Source organism: Dendrobates tinctorius, unplaced genomic scaffold (assembly GCF_039654945.1).
Source record: "Dendrobates tinctorius isolate UK_male_01 unplaced genomic scaffold, ASM3965494v1 ptg000166l, whole genome shotgun sequence".
Taxonomy (NCBI): domain Eukaryota; kingdom Metazoa; phylum Chordata; class Amphibia; order Anura; family Dendrobatidae; genus Dendrobates; species Dendrobates tinctorius.
Genome location: NW_027361833.1, coordinates 13418305 through 13435841, shown reverse-complemented (window position 1 = coordinate 13435841; position 17537 = coordinate 13418305). Strand labels below are relative to the sequence as shown.

Here is a 17537-nt window from a genome sequence, read left to right as displayed (position 1 = left end):
ATTTGTCTTTGTTGGCACCTCTGTGACTTAACAGAGATTGCTCTGCGCACCTGGGTGACGTTTAACCCACATGCGCATTTCCGCCATGTTGCTTGCCTGCCACCACTTAGCAGCAGTCATATCATCTACTGCACGGTAGACCCCGAGCGGCGAACACACTTTATTATTATTTTTATTTAGTACGTTCCTCCATTCCTAACAACTTGTAATTACATGTAAAAAATACTTGAAACCTTGTTTTTGATTAGTGAGATTAATCTGTATAAGGTATTAGTTCTTGATTTTATGGTGAAAATAGCAACATCTAGCCTTCATATAATAAACTAGATTATGGCCCGATGCTATCGCATCGGGAGGATGCGATAGCATCACACCTCTTGCCATGTTAACCCTCAACACACACACTCCTCAACACACACTCCTCTCACCTTTCATCATCTCCACTCACTCTTTCACTCCACATACGACCCCTTCTCTCACTCCGTCTCTCATACTCACGCCGTCATCGCCGCTGCTGCACGATCCCCGACATCTTCTTCTTCCGCCGGCGCCATCCTGGATCCAGACGTTGTCCACGCCGGCGACATGTTCTTGCGGCGACGCCATCTTGAGTATCGTGAAATCCCGCGATAGTCAAGATAGCGTCGCCGGAAGAACATGTCGCCGGCGTGGACGACGTCGGGATCCAAAATGGCGTCGGCGAAATCTCGCGAGTTTTCGCCGACGCCATTTTGGATCCCGACGTCGTCCTCGCCGGCGACATGTTCTTGCGGCGACGCCATCTTGACTATCGCGGGATTTCGCCGATCCAAAATGGCGTCGCCGCAAGAACATGTCGCCGGCGTGGACGACATCGGGATCCAAAATGGCGTCGGCGTAATTTCGCGAGATTTCGCCGACGCCATCTTTTTGGATCCCGAGTCGTCCACGCCAGCGACATGTTCTTGCGGCGACGCCATCTTGAATCTCGCGGGATTTCACGAAATCCAAGATGGCGTCGCCGCAAGAACATGTCGGCGGCCTGGAGAACGTCTGGATCCAGGATCGCGGCGGCGGAGGAAGATGTCGGGGCAGCGACGATGACGGTGTGAGTATGAGAAACGGAGTGAGAGAAAGGAACGTATGTGGAGTGAAAGAGTGAGTGGACATGAGTGGAGGTGAAAGGTGAGAGGAGTGTGTGTTGAGGCGGTGTGGTGTGTTGAGGGTTAATATGTGCGTGTGTGTGTGGTGACGTCACCGGTTACAACTGGACGGAAGTTGTTACAACCGGAAGCTGGTTAGGGCATTTATTATTATAGATGATGAGGAAGAAGCCGTCTGTTGTTGGCGGTGATGGCGTGTAGAGGCTTCTTCAGCCAATGTAATAGATTTAGAGTTAGGGGATTCGTGTGTGAGACGACGGCGTTTATAAGCCTTAATCTTGTCAAGTCGATGCTGTTTTTCCTCAGGAGTCTCATTAGCACGGCGTTGTTTTTGTCGTAGTGCTAAAGCTGCTTTCCTTTCACTGGCATTGGCATACTGTGCATCGGTATTGAATGGTGGTATTGATAGGGCAGAAACAGATTGCTGATTAGTTATGTCAGTGAACGGCATATGGGATGAAGTGTAGCAGTAAATTGTTCCACATGCTGATGTGGAAGCATCCTGTTGTGAGTCTAATAATAATGATGAGGAAGAGGCCGTCTGTTGTCGGCGGTGACGGCGTGCAGAGGCTTCTTCAGCCAATCTTATGGATTTAGAGTTAGGGGATTCGTGTGTGAGGCGACGGCGTTTATAAGCCTTAATCTTCTCAAGGCGATGGTGTTTTTCCTCAGGAGTCTCATTAGCACGGCGTTGTTTTTGTCGTAGTGCTAAAGCTGCTTTCCTTTCACTGGCATTGACATACTTTTTGTTATGACTCATGTTGGCACAGGTAAAGGAGTCTATTTGGCAGTTATCTGGCAGTGAAGAAGGCGTCCTGGAGTATTGTAGAGTAAACAGATACTAATTGACCCTGTAATTGCCCAGCAGTAGTTATGAAGTGGTAGTGGCAAATTGGCCCTGTAGTTAGACAACGGCAGAGGAGCAAGGCAGCAGTAGTTATGGCGGTAGAGGCAAATTGGCCCTGTAATTAGACACCGGCAGAGGAGCAAGGCAGCAGTAGTTATGGCGGTAGAGGCAAATTGGCCCTGTAATTAGACACCGGCAGAGGAGCAAGGCAGCAGTAGTTATGGCGGTAGAGGCAAATTGGCCCTGTAATTAGACACAGGCAGTGAACAGTCAGAGGAGCAAGGCAGCAGTACTTATGGCGTTAGAGGCAAATTGGCCCTGTAATTAGACACCGGCAGAGGAGCAAGGCAGCAGTAGTTATGGCGGTATTGGCAAATTGGCCCTGTAATTAGACACCAGCAGAGGAGCAATGCAGCAGTAGTTATGGCGGTAGAGGCAAATTGATCCTGTAATTAGACACCGGCAGAGGAGCAAGGCAGCAGTAGTTATGGCGGTAGAGGCAAAATGGCCCTGTAAATTAGACACCGGCAGAGGAGCAAGGCAGCAGTAGTTATGGCGGTAGAGGCAAATTGGCCCTGTAATTAGACACCGGCAGAGGAGCAAGGCAGCAGTAGTTATGGCGGTAGAGACAAATTAGCCCTGTAATTAGACACCGGCAGAGGAGCAAGGCAGCAGTAGTTATGGCGGTATAGGCAAATTGGCCCTGTAATTAGACACCGGCAGAGGAGCAATGCAGCAGTAGTTATGGCAGTAGAGGCAAATTAGCCCTGTAATTAGACACCGGCAGAGGAGCAAGGCAGCAGTAGTTATGGCGGTAGAGGCAAATTAGCTCTGTAATTAGACACCGGCAGAGGAGCAAGGCAGCAGTAGTTATGGTGGTAGAGGCAAATTAGCCCTGTAATTAGACACCGGCAGAGGAGCAAGGCAGCAGTAGTTATGGCGGTAGAGGCAAATTGGCCTTGTAATTAGACACCGGCAGTAAACAGGCAGATGACCAAAGCAGCAGTAGTTATGGCGATAGAGGCAAATTGGCCCTGTAATTAGACACTGGCAGAGGACAAAGGCAGCAGTAGTTATGGCAGTATAGGCAAATTGGCCCTGTAATTAGACACCGGCAGAGGACAAAGGCAGTAGTTATGGCGGTATAGGCAAATTGGTCCTGTAATTAGACACCGGCAGTAAACAGGCATAGGACCAAGGCAGCAGTAGTTATGGTGGTACAGGCAATGCCAAGCGTCCGCACAGCAAGTCGGCGTGAGGTAAATGACGCAATTTCACGAATGCAAGATGGCGTCGGCGGACGTCGTTAACACCTCTTGCCATGTTAACCCTCAACACACCACACCGCCTCAACACACACTCCTCTCACCTTTCACCTCCACTCATGTGCACTCACTCTTTCACTCCACATACGTTCCTTTCTCTCACTCCGTTTCTCATACACCGTCATCGTCGCTGCCCCGATATCTTCCTCCGCCGCCGAGATCCAGGATCCAGACGTTCTCCAGGCCGCCGACATGTTCTTGCGGGACGCCATCTTGGATTTCGTGAAATCCCGCGATATTCAAGATAGCGTCGCCGCAACAACATGTCGCTGGCGTGGACGACATCGGGATCCAAAAAGATGGCGTCGGCGAAATCTCGCGAGATTACGCCGACGCCATTTTGGATCCCGATGTCGCCCACGCCAGCGACATATTCTTGCGGGACGCCATCTTGGATGTCATGAAGTCCCGCGATATTCAAGATGGCATCGCCGCAACCACATGTCGCTGGCATGGGCGACATCGGGATCCAAAATGGCGTCGGCGTAATCTCGCGAGATTTCGCCGACGCCATCTTTTTGGATCCCGATGTCGTCCACGCCAGCGACATATTGTTGTGGCGACGCCATCTTGAATCTCGCGGGATTTCACGACATCCAAGATGGCGTCCCGCAAGAACATGTCGGCGGCCTGGAGAACGTCTGGATCCTGGATCGCGGCGGCGGAGGAAGATGTCGGGGCAGCGACGATGACGGTGTGAGTATGAGAAACGGAGTGAGAGAAAGGAACGTATGTGGAGTGAAAGAGTGAGTGGACATGAGTGGAGGTGAAAGGTGAGAGGAGTGTGTGTTGAGGCGGTGTGGTGTGTTGAGGGTTAATATGTGCGTGTGTGTGTGGTGACATCACCGGTTACAACTGGACGGAAGTTGTTACAACCGGAAGCTGGTTAGGGCATTTATTATTATAGATGACACCTAGATCAAAACTGCAACTGGTTTACCCAGTTCATGTTGTCTCAAAAATAATATTTTCGTTGTACACAAAAAAAAATCACTGAGACATGCCAGTTTTTGATCAGAGCCCTACATCAAAGTTACCAATACAAGTCTATGTTTCAATGAAAATCATGGAAAATCAAGGACAGCACACAGATGTAATCAGTATACAGTCTGTGTGCTGTCTGTGATTACCATTGTAATAGTCAGGAGAAGATTTACCATTTATCCATACATAAAAATTACTGATGAAACTGATGTTAAAAACTAACACTGACCAAACACTTGTGAATATTGAGCTGATTTTGTTGCGTATGTAAAAAATCATTGATGTTTGAGGCCTTAATGGACATTATCCAGTCTAAAGAGTGATAGCCATTGAAAAATATGGTGCATGTTGTGAATTACACATTTTTCCAATCTATCTCAGCTATTGTTGTAGCAAGGTTGATATAGTATCACCCCAGTTTTTCCTTTATGATAATTACCAGTTTCAAAATCGTTTGCACACTTACAATGTTCTTAGCTTTCCAGTTGACCTGTTTGCAAATACACAACTAAATTAATGATACTGCAATATGTACCCTTGTAAACTGTAACTCGTTTTTAACCCCTTGATGATCTTGGACATATAGGCCTCTGCTGAGTCCGCACCTTTCTAGCTGTCATGATCAGCTGTCATTTGCCTTTAAGAGCTCAGATCCACCTGCGCCCATTAACCAGTTAAATGTCGCTGTCAGTCACTGACAGCGGGATGTAACACGCATCGGGCTGAAGCAAATCACAAGTCACGCCCATCAGCGCCCCTTTGACGTGATCGCGGGGCACTATTGGTTTGTCATGACAGCCTGGAGTCTGCACAAGACGCCCGTGCCTGTTATTGTAAATCTCCTCTGAACGCCGCCTCATGGCTGGCATTCATAGGAGATCATGATTTTTGCTTACATAAGAGGGCTGAAGCCCTGCTATGTGTAGCGCAGGTGATTGGATGATTGAAGCCTTAAGTTTTCTTAAGCAAAAAATAAGCACTTACTCAGTCCCAGATCATGTAAAATGAAAATGCTATGGCTCTCAGATAATGGCGACATATCTGAGTACTCATACGGACCTGGGGAATCATATTGCCAGGTCTGTTTTAGCATTTAGCAAGCATGATGAATAAAAAACCCCAAAAACTATTGTGAAATTGCTTTTTTTTGCAATTTCACCGCACTTTGAATTTTTTCCCCCATTTTCCAGTACATTATATGGTAAAATCAAAAGTGTAATTCAAAATTACAACTCGTTCCGCAAAAATCAAGCCTTCATATGGCTATAGTGATGGAAAAATAAAAAAGTTATGGCTCTGGGAAGAAGAGGAGCAAAAATGGAAAACTGCGAGGTAGGGAAGGTGCTAAATAATTTGAAAGAAACCTCTTCAGATGAGCAGATTACTTAGTTAAAAAATTCCAATTAATACTAAGCCAAATGCCATGCATAACTCAAAGTACTGTTAGTGTACAAAAAATAAGCCCTTACACACAGCTTTAACACAGCACAAACTTCTAAAATTGTTTTCTTCACTTTAATTAAAAAAAATAATATTTTAAAAAATAGAAGTAATATATATATACATATATACAACTGGTGAAATGTGAAATAAGTATTAAAGACATCACCAATTGTTTAAGTAGATATATTTCTAAAGGTGCTATTGACATGAAATTCTCACCAAATGTCAGTAACAACACATCAAATCTGCACAGGCAAAGAAATCAAACTGTAGATGTCCATGAATTAAGTTATGTGTAATAATGAGACATGACACAGGAAAAAAGAAGTATTGAGCACACTTACTGAAATTTATTTAATACTTCTTACAAAAGCCTTTGTAGGTGATGACCGCTTAGACGCCTCCTGTATGGAGAAACTAGACGCATGCATTGATCAGATTTAATTTTAGACCATTCTGCATCATAAACACTCTTCAAATCCTGAAGATTCCATGGGCTCCTTTTTTTATGAACGCTAAAAGATATAGTTCCATCCATAAATTTAATATTGAACTTTGGTCTGGTGACTGGCTGGGCCATTCCTTCAGCATTATTTTCTTTCTTTAAAGCCAATTTAGAGTTTCCTTGCCTGTGTGTTTTGGATCATTGTCTTGCTAAAATTTTCACCCTTGTTTCATCTTCATCATCCTGGTAGATGGTAGCAGATTTTTATCTAGAATGTATCGGCAAATTTGATACAGGAAAGACATATATCTTTGTACCGTGTTAGCCAGTAGATAGAAAAATATTTAGAATTGAGAGTCCTCAGTGGTAAATACCTTTTAATGGCTAACTGAAAAGATAGTAACAAATTGCAAGCTTTCGAGACTACTCAGGTCTCTTCATCAGGCTAGACTAATAAAAAATCTGAAGAACCACATATTTATACACAACACAGCAGAGAAATAATGCAGTAGAATGTGTTGCATGGGTTTATGTCTTTTTACATCGGTTAATGAATTTTCTCCATGACCTTGTGGAGGCATCAGTACCATTGACCAGACCTCAATCACCGGACAATGACAGTTTCACCCTCCTTATCTATGAACTGTTCCATTTTTTACAGCCACAACTGTTTCTCTCTCTCCCATAATGATCGTTCTGCTTCATGTCACTTGACTTATCTACTGCATTATTTCTCTGCTGAGTTGTGTATAAATATGTGATTCTTCAGATTTTATATGTCTAGCCTGATGAAGAGACCTGAGTAGTCTCGAAAGCTTGCAATTTGTTACCATCTTTTCAGTTAGCCAATAAAAGGTATCAACCACTGAGGACTCTCAATTCCAAGTATTTTTTTGTAAAATTGTCTATTCATCCTTCCTTCAATTATGATATTTGCCAGTGCCATATGCTGAAAAACAGCCCCACACGATGATGTTTCCACCTCCAAACTTCACTGTTGTTATGGTGTTTTAACATGGTAAATTGAATGGCATCCAAAGAGTTTAATTTTGGTCTCATCTGATCAGACTACACTCTCCTAGTATTTCACAGGCTTGTCTAAATGTTATTGAGGAAACTTTAAATGCACTTCAACATGCTTTATGTTCTGCAATGTAGTCTTGCATTGTGAGTGTGTGTATAGAAACACCAGAAGCAACAAAAATAACCCCTAAAATTTAGCTTTTAATTCAATAACTAAAAACTTTAGTGGAAATGACTAAAAGAAGGAGGGATAAAGGACAAAAAAATGAAGGGTAGTAAAAATACTATTTTAGTTCTCTTCAATTATCACACAATATGGGCCACCAGCTAAATTGCCCTAGTCAGCCCTAGTTCAACCCTTCCTAGCTGCGGAGGTTGGCACCCTAATTGTAGACGATATGGCGCCCCCGCTCAACGTCAGTATCCCTAATGACCCCTACGCCTCCCTACATATACAAAAAGGGACACAAAAAAGTGTAACACACACACTTATAATACCGAAAAAATGAAGAGACATCAATGGTCTCATAGATAATACTAAAATGCTATGAACTTATCTTGTAGTAATTCTGATGATGTAAATACCCCACAAAAAAATCTTATCTCGTAGTAAAAAGAATGATAAATGGGGCTAATATCAAAAAAGCAGCTTAGGGTAAGACTTATCTCGTAGTCACAAAAATGCTAATAAGCTGCAAATGGCAGACCCAATTACCAAATAGCAAAATCGGTAAGAAACGGCTACAAGAAAATTCAATGAATAGCACCTATGATAATTCATTTGTCCGGGTCCCCGAACAAACATTAGAAAATGGTACAAAAATTGCACATTAAAGGCAGAAAAAATGCAACCTGTGTAGCACATGCGGCGGCCATTAATTGAAAGTGGGGGTTAAAAATCACCCTATTTCACAAAAATACACCATCCAGCTCAAATCCAATGTCTGTGCATAAAGAAAAAAGCACCATACATGTGCTATCTCACAAGAATCATAGATGAAAAAAATAGATGAAAAAATGAGGCTACCAAATTCACCTCAAATTGTAAGATGTGGTACACCAATATTCCAGTAGCAATGCATACAGAGTGTAAACCAGCAGAGGATAATTGCTCAATAAATTCAATCTAATACATAGTACCACAGAAGGGTCTGCCAAAAATAATGTGCAACATTATACTTATCAGCCACTTGATGCATATGGAAACCCGACGCGTTTCCCCCTCTTAATCCGCTGAGGGTATATCAGGGGTCAGAAAGTGGGGTCTCATTATCCCTGGCCGAAAGAGCAATACAGTGTGCGGCTTACTCCAGGCGCGTTCACCGCCATTGTTTAAAGATTCTGTGCTGGTATAGAACGCCCACTTCCAGTCACAATAATCCAAGATGATGGTCTAAACCGGAAGGGATTCATATTGAGGACGAACAGTGCTCAGACATGCATTTCATCTTATAATTAACTATACCAATTAATGGCCGCCGCATGTGCTACACAGGTTGCATTTTTTTCTGCCTTTAATGTGCAATTTTTGTACCATTTTCTAATGTTTGTCCGGGGACCCGGACAAATGAATTATCATAGGTGCTATTCATTGAATTTTCTTGTAGCCGTTTTTTACCGATTTTGCTATTTGGTAATTGGGTCTGCCATTTGCAGCTTATTAGCATTTTTGTGATTACGAGATAAGTCTTACCCTAAGCTGCTTTTTTTGATATTAGCCCTATTTATCATTCTTTTTACTACGAGATAAGATTTTTTTGTGGGGTATTTACATCATCAGAATTACTACAAGATAAGTTCATAGCATTTTAGTATTATCTATGAGACCATTGATGTCTCTTCATTTTTTCGGTATTATAAGTGTGTGTGTTACACTTTTTTGTGTCCCTTTTTGTATATGTAGGGAGGCATAGGGGTCATTAGGGATACTGATGTTGAGCGGGGGCACCATATCGTCTACAATTAGGGTGCCAACCTCCGCAGCTAGGAAGGGTTGAACTAGGGCTGACTAGGGCAATTTAGCTGGTGGCCCATATTGTGTGATAATTGAAGAGAACTAAAATAGTATTTTTACTACCCTTCATTTTTTTGTCCTCTATCCCTCCTTCTTTTAGTCATTTCCACTAATGTTTTTAGTTATTGAATTAAAAGCTAAATTTTAGGGGTTATTTTTGTTGCTTCTGGTGTTTCAATTGACTTTTTAATCCCATCTATTATTTTTGAGGTCTGTTTTTGAGTGTGTGTATAGACCATGGAGAATGAGTGAATTACTTATTGATTACTTTGAAACATTTGTACTTGCTGATTCCAGGTCTTTCTGTAGCTCTCCACAGGTGGACCTTGGCTCTTGGACAATTCTTCAGATAATTTTTTTCACTCCTCTGTCTGAAATCTGGCGGTGAGCACCTGGTCCTGGCCAGTTTATTGCGAAATTATGTTTTTTTCACTACCTGATTATCAACCCAACAGTGCTCACTGGAAACTTCAGTAGTTTAGAAATTTTTCTGTCAATGTCTTCAACAATAAGGTTACAATGGTATTGAGGCAGCTTGCTGGTTTTACCCATCATGAGGTGTTTTTGTGTGGCTTTTATAGGCCGTAAGATGAACCAGTGCATAATTTTTTTCACTAAGTGGCAGGATTGCTTTCTAATTACTGATTGATTACAGCTGGTGTCATGACTTTTTATAGCTTTTTGCACATCTTTTTCTTCATGTGTTCAATACTTTTACCCTGTGTAATTTCTCATTATTAATTTATATGGACCTTTATGATTTGATTCCTTGCCTGTGTGGATTGGATGGGTTGTTACCAAAATCTAGTGAAAATTTCATTTCAATAGCACATTTAAACATATTTACTTAAAAAATTTGTAAGGTTTTAAATATTTATTTCACCCGCAGTATACACTGTGTTCCAATTTATTATGCAAAACATATTTCCTCCTATTTTCTCTACATTACCTATATGAATTGCAGTCATTGTTATTTTCCAGTCATCTTATATTCTAGTATAATTGCAATGTTTTTGAACAAACTGCCTATGAAAACAGTATATTTTTAAAAATAAGAAACACTCAAAATGCATGTTCCAAATTATTATGCACAGCAGAATTTTCAACCTTTTTATTTTTATTTTGAACAAAAAAATGGTCAATTGTGAAATTATAAGCATTATCAGCTTATGACAAAATGAAATCAAACAGTTTTCAAGTCAAACCTTTCTTCTCGGTGATGTTACATCTGCACATAGGAGCCCTTGTTCGAAAGAAGCTTCTGAACTCTCTCGTCCATTGAATTTGTCAGTTTTTGGATGGTTTGTGCTTCCATTGTTTTGCATATGGACAGAATACCCTCCCAGAGCTGTTGCTTAGATGTGAACTGCCTCCCGCCATCATAGACACTCCTTTTGGTGATGCTCCAGAGCTTCTCAATGGGGTTGAAGTCAGGGGAAGATGGTGGCCACACCATAAGTTTGTCCTCTTTTATACCCATAGCAGCCAGAGATGCAGATGTGTTATTTGCAGCATAAGACGGTGCATTATCAGGCATGAAAATGATCTTGCTGCGGAAAGCACGGTTCTTCCTCTTGAACCATGGCAGGAAGTGCTGTTTTAGAAACTCCACATAGGTTATGGAGTTCATCTTCACCCCTTCAGGGATCCTAAAGGGGCCGACAATCTCTCTCCCCATGATTCCAGCCCAAAACATTACTCCACCTCCTCCTTGTTGGTGCCTTAGCCATGTTTTCATAGGGTGTCCATCAACCAGCCATCCTCCACTCCATCCATCTGGACCATCGAGCGTTGCACGGCACTCATCGGTGAACAAAACAGTTTGGAAGTCAGTCTTCATGTCTCGTTTGGCCCACTGGAGCCATTTCTGCTTGTGTGCAGTGGATAGAGGTGGTCGACAGGATGGCTTACGCACAGCTGCAAACCTCTGAAGGACCCTGCATCTTGTTGTTCGGGGGACGTTGGAGGCACCAGCAGCTTCAAAAACTTGTCTGCTGCTATGACAAGGCATTTTTGCAGCTGCTCTTTTAACCTGACGCAATTGCCTGTTGGAAAGAGTCCTCAATTTTTCCTTTTCAGCACGCACACGTGTGTGCTGGGAATCAGCTACATACTTCTTGATTGTGCGATGATCACGATGAAGTGTCTTGGCAATGTTGATTGTAGTCATGCCTTGACCTAAATACTCCACAATTTGTTGCTTCTCAGGAGCCAACACATCCTTTTTCTTTCCCATTTTGGCAAAAAATGTAGGCTGCTTAATAATGTGGAACAGCTTTCTTAAGTAGTCTTGCCCTTATTTGGACACACCTGCCAAACTAATTTGCACAGGTATCTGCAATTGCTTTCAGTGATATAAAGAGCCCTGACACACATCACCATCAATGAGTTTAAATGACAAACAAAAAAATTCTACTTCATCACTCCTAAACTCTTTTTGCATAATAATTTGGAACACAGTGTATATACTGTATGTATATAATATGTGTCATCTTGGTAATGCTGTAATCATACTGACCTAAACAATCATGTTGCTAATTTACTATTACCATACAATGAAAGCTGTAACCCACATCCCCCCAAAAAAAATTGGCAGAGTTGCATTTTTTCACAATTTCATCCCACTTGGATTTTTTCCCCAGTATTTCCGTACATCTATATATAAACGCCTTATCGTGTCTGTCTGTGGCCGAAATCGTGGGCCGCTGATTGGTCGCGGCCACCATGCCCCAACCAATCAGCGACAGGCGCAGCTGTTTGTAACGGTAAGCGGCAGGTGCAGGCCTTAATCGGTAAAAAAGAGAATTAAAATAAAAAAAAGTTATTCTCACCTTCCGCGGCCTCCTGTCTTTTTCCCATGCGCCCGGCCTAACGTTCCCAGTAATGCTTTGCGGCTTAGACCACTGATGATGTCACTCTTGCGAGAGTGAGAAAGAAGACTGACGTCACTCGCGAGAGCGAGAAAGACCGATGTCATCAGCGGTCTAAGCCGCAAAGCATTACTGGGAACGTGAGGCCGGGCACGTGGAAAGAAGACAGGAGGCCGTCGGAAGGTGAGAATAACTTTTTTTTTATTTTTTAACATTATTTTTGTACAGGGCCGCAGCAGTGATTGGTCGCGGCTACAGGGCCGCTTTGCTGATTGGTCGCGGACAGAGGGCCGCGACGCTAATTGGTCGCGGCTACGCGGAAAGGAGGGTGAGGGGACCATGCATACCAGGATTGGGGGGTGAGGGGACCATGCATACCAGGATTGGGGGGTGAGGGGACCATGCATAACAGGATAGGGGGTTGAGGGGACCATGCATACCAGGATTGTGGGGTGAGGGGACCATGCATACCAAGAAAGGGGGGTGAGGGGACCATGCATACCAGGAAAGGGGGTGAGGAGATCATGCATATCAGGATTGAGGGTGAGGGGACCATGCATACCAGGATTGGGGGGTGAGAGGATCATGCATACCAGGACTGGGGGGTGAGGGGACCATGCATACCCCAAAAGGGGGGTAAGAGGCGCATACATACCAGGATTGGGGGGTGAGGGGACCATGCATATCAGGAAAGGGGGGTGAGGATACCATGCATACCAGGATTAGGGGGTGAGGGGACCATACATACCAGGAAAGGGGGGTGACGGTGAGCATACATACCAGGATTGGGGTGTGAGAGGACCATGCATACCAAGAAAGGGGGGTGAGGGGACCATGCATACCCCGAAAAGGGGGTAAGAGGACCATGCATACCAGGAAAGAGGGTGAGCGGACCATGCATACCCGGATTGGGGGGTGAGGGGACCATGCATACCCCGAAAGGGGAGTAAGAAGACCATGCATACCAGGAAAGAGAGGTGAGAGGACCATGCATACCAGGATTGGGGGGTCAGGGGACCATGCATACCAGGATAGGGGGTTGAGGGGTAGCATGCATATCAGGATTGGAGGTGAGAGAACCATACATATCAGGATTGGGGGTGAGAGAACCATACATATCAGGATTGGGGGGGTGCATTATTGCATTATTATTAAATCTTCAAAAATAAACTGCATATATATTCTAGAATACCCGATGCCTTAGAATCGGGCCACCATCTAGTTGTATGATAAAATTGATAGTATAACTCGAAGCACTAACTTTTCTTGCAAAGAACAAGTTCTAATATGGCTATGTTGATTGAACAATAAAAAAGTTATGGCTCTTGGAACAAGGTTAGGTAGAAATGCAAACAATTACAATACTGTACATGGCTGCAGAGGCATGTGGTTAATAACTTGTCAATAAAACAATCCATATTTAACCTGTGTATTATTCTGCATTCTAGAAATCTGTCACTATACTTATATACAACTAGCTGAAGAGCCTGGCGCTGCCCGGGCATAGTAACTAACTGTGGTTAGTTATAGTAAATTATAATTATCCTCCATCCCATATACCCATCACACATCCTCCATCCCATAGTCCCATGCCCATATACCCATCATACATATTCTCCATCCCATAGTCCAGTGCCCATATACCCATCACACATTCTCCATCCCATAGTCCCATGCCCATATACCCATCATACATATTCTCCATCCCATAGTCCCGTGCCCATATACCCATCATACATATCCACGATCCCATAGGCCCGTGCCCATATACCCATCATACATATCCTCCATACCATAGTTGAGTGCCCATATACCCATCACACATCCTCCATCCCATAGTCCCGTGCCCATACACCCATCATACATATCCACCATCCCATAGGCCCGTGCCCATATACCCATCATACATATTCTCCATCCCATAGTCCCATGCCCATATACCCATCATACATATTCGCCATCCCATAGTCGAGTGCCCATATACCCATCACACATCCTTCATCTCATAGTCCCATGCCCATATACCCATTATACATATCCTCCATCCCATAGTCCCGTGCTCATATACCCATCATACATATCTGCCATCCCATAGTCCCGTGCCCATATACCCGTCATACATATCCTCCGTCCCATAGTCCAGTGCCCATATACCCATCATGCATCCTCCATCCGATGGTCAACTATTATGACATCATAATGAGCGGCGGGGCTTGCAACCTATGATGACATCAGTGTCGCCATGGCAACCATTATGACATCATAAGTGTGTGCGCGTCAAGCCCCGCCCCTCATTATGATGTCATAATGCCCCTATTTGCATAGTGGGGAAGCAGTGTGTGCGTATCATGCCCCGCCCCTCATTATGATGTCACAATGGTTGTCATGGCGATGCTGATGTCATCATAGGTTGCAAGCCCTGCCGCCGCTCATTATGATGTCATAATGGTTGACTATGGGATGGAGGATGTGTGATGGGTATATGGGCACAGGACTATGGGATGAAGGATATGTATGACGGGTATATGGGCACGGGACTATGGGATGGCGGATATGTATATGGGCACGGGACTATGGGATGGAGGATGTGTGATGGGTATATAGGCACTTGACTATGGGATGGAGGATATGTTTGACGGGTATATGGGCACGGGACTATGGGATGGCGGATATGCATATGGGCACGGGACTATGGGATGGAGGGTGTGTGATGGGTATATGGGCACTGGACTATGGGATGGAGGATATGTATGACGGGTATATGGGCACGGGACTATGAGACGGCGGATATGTATGATGGGTATATGGGCACGGGACTATGGGATGGAGGATATGTATGATGGGTATATGGGCATGGGACTATGAGATGAAGGATGTGTGATGGGTATATGGGCACTCGACTATGGGATGGCGAATATGTATGATGGGTATATGGGCATGGGACTATGGGATGGAGAATATGTATGATGGGTATATGGGCACTGGACTATGGGATGGAGAATATGTATGATGGGTATATGGGCATGGGACTATGGGATGGAGGATGTGTGATGGGTATATGGGCACTGGACTATGGGATGGCAGATATGTATGATGGGTATATGGGCACTCGACTATGGGATGGCGAATATGTATGATGGGTATATGGGCATGGGATGGAGGATGTGTGATGGGTATATGGGCACTCGACTATGGGATGGAGGATATGTATGATGGGTATATGGGCATGGGCCTATGGGAAGGAGGATAATTATAATTTGTTATAACTAACCACAATTAGTTACTATGCCCGGGCAGCGCCGGGCTCTTCAGCTAGTATTAGATAAAGCTCTATTAAAAATGTATTCAAGCTAAAGCAAAGGTTTGCAGGTTTACAGTAGTGAAATGTAATGCACAATTAAATAAAGCCTATTTCACTTATGTTTGTAATACTGTTAGCAAAGCCATTCATATATTTGTTTCTAATATTAGGTTTCAGTACCACAGAAGAATTTTTATATGAAATTAGGTATGAATCTGAAGAATTAAAATCCCAGCTGGAACCATCTGTGGGAATTGAGCTAGTGAGAAAGGAGCGTGATTCGCCATCTGGGATTGTCAAAATAATTTTCAACATTATTTTTGCACCCAACAAGTCAATGAGGTAAAGTGTTACATGCTTGAAGTTCTGCTTGATTAGGAGGCAGAGAAGATGGAGCTTTTTAAAGGTCATTTTTATTAACAATATTTTACAGGTATAGAGAGACATACACATTTAGCTGATGTGATGACTTATTTGTGACATTAAATTATCTTTTCACAACATTGGCATGTAATGCAGAAATACATGGGTTTATTGGTTGCTATTATTACTATCTGATACAACTTGCAGCATAGACTCATTACTTTCACCTATTTCATTCATAGCATTGTCTTGGAGATCTCTTACAAGTCTTTACTGGGAGCCATTATATGTATCATCTTTGGCACATCTACATGGTACACTTTATCTGAAAGGGAACCTGTCACATCCAGTAAAAAGCATTTAAACCCTAAGTAACCGGCTTAATGGAGCAGTGGCTACAGGGAGGAAAGGAAGTTTTAGTATCCCTGCATCTGCTTGCTTCTATTCATTGGGGTTGTACAGGTAGCAGTTACAGTCACCGCTCACTACAAAATAAAGTTTTTCAATCTGCTCTACACACATACACACATACACATACACACACACACACACACACACAAACTTAAGTATAACTTGAATATAAGGAGAATTTTTAGTTAAAATGCAGTTCACACATATAGTCACAATTGTTGTTCTCATCACTGTTCCGCCATTTGCATTACTGTGCAGTTATCATTATTGTATTGAATTTTATTTCTTTTTTAGGCATTCTGCTCTATTAGTTGTACAATGTGTAACTGGTGGAATATGGAAGTTTCCCATTCAGTTTATTGCCACTGAACCAAATGTGGATGATATCATTCAGATTGAAGCAGTTGGACTAAATAAAGAATCAGTCGTTGGCTTTCGACTAACTAGTCAGACAAGGTAATATATTATAAACCTATAAAGAATCCGTTGCCAAACGGAAACAAACCTCTCTGGCTATAACATTGCACCGAACCGCTAGAGACACATATATTTTAACGAGATAATTAATATCATATGAGATAATACCAATCAGTTATGATTGATTAATATGCTTAAAATAAGCCACATAAATAGAGAGGTACATTACCAAAAATAATGTTATTACACAGATAATTTAGACAATACATAAGTATTAATAGTGAGGTAGATGAAACACATGTAGCAGCTAAGAGATAATGGCACAATGAAGGTTGATAAGAGTGCCAGACAAGAAAAAAAGCATCTCACAGGTCAAGGATACACTTTACCGGGCAAAAAGTATCGAAAAATTAAATAATCACAGGATAGGTCTAGATAATAGATCAGAGTTATGATAGCAAAAAATCCTAAGCCATAAAATAGTATCCAGAAACAGACGATAGTCTGTGTATAAATAGTTAATGCAGCATAACATCAAATTTATAATAAGGCCCTATACCGATAAGCGCAAGTGAATAGTTAATAGAGAATATAAATAGCAGAGTAAATACCTTGCAACATGATCCCGGTAGTGTGTAGGAGTACCCGTGGGACGCGCTAAAGCCCAAACGCGCGTTTCACTGTCCTCGGTTTCGTCAGGAGGCATAAGAAAATGTTGGAGCATGGGGTTTAAATAGAGGAAGTGTAAATCCATCAGCGAATCAACGCGCATCCGGACGTGATGTCCTGCATCATGACGAATCAGGCTGGCGCGCCGTGCATGATGGGAGGGAGGACACGCGTCATCACCTTACATCACCACGGCAACGCGTAATAACCTGCCGCACCACGAGTCAGGCCAGCACACACAGGGCACGTCTGCACCTAGGAAGGGGTTGTGTAGGTCCATCAA

The 17537-nt window shown here is 43.1% G+C and overlaps 1 protein-coding gene across 1 annotated transcript in view; it reads left to right on the top strand.

Moving 5' to 3' along the window:
• CFAP47 (cilia and flagella associated protein 47) overlaps positions 1-17537 on the top strand; it is a 926770-nt gene that overhangs the window by 858920 nt on the left and 50313 nt on the right. Inside the window, exons 62-63 of the mRNA XM_073550693.1 lie at positions 15565-15736; positions 16463-16624. Of these exons, the coding sequence (XP_073406794.1) occupies positions 15565-15736; positions 16463-16624 (334 nt within the window). The remainder of the gene's footprint in view (positions 1-15564; positions 15737-16462; positions 16625-17537) is intronic.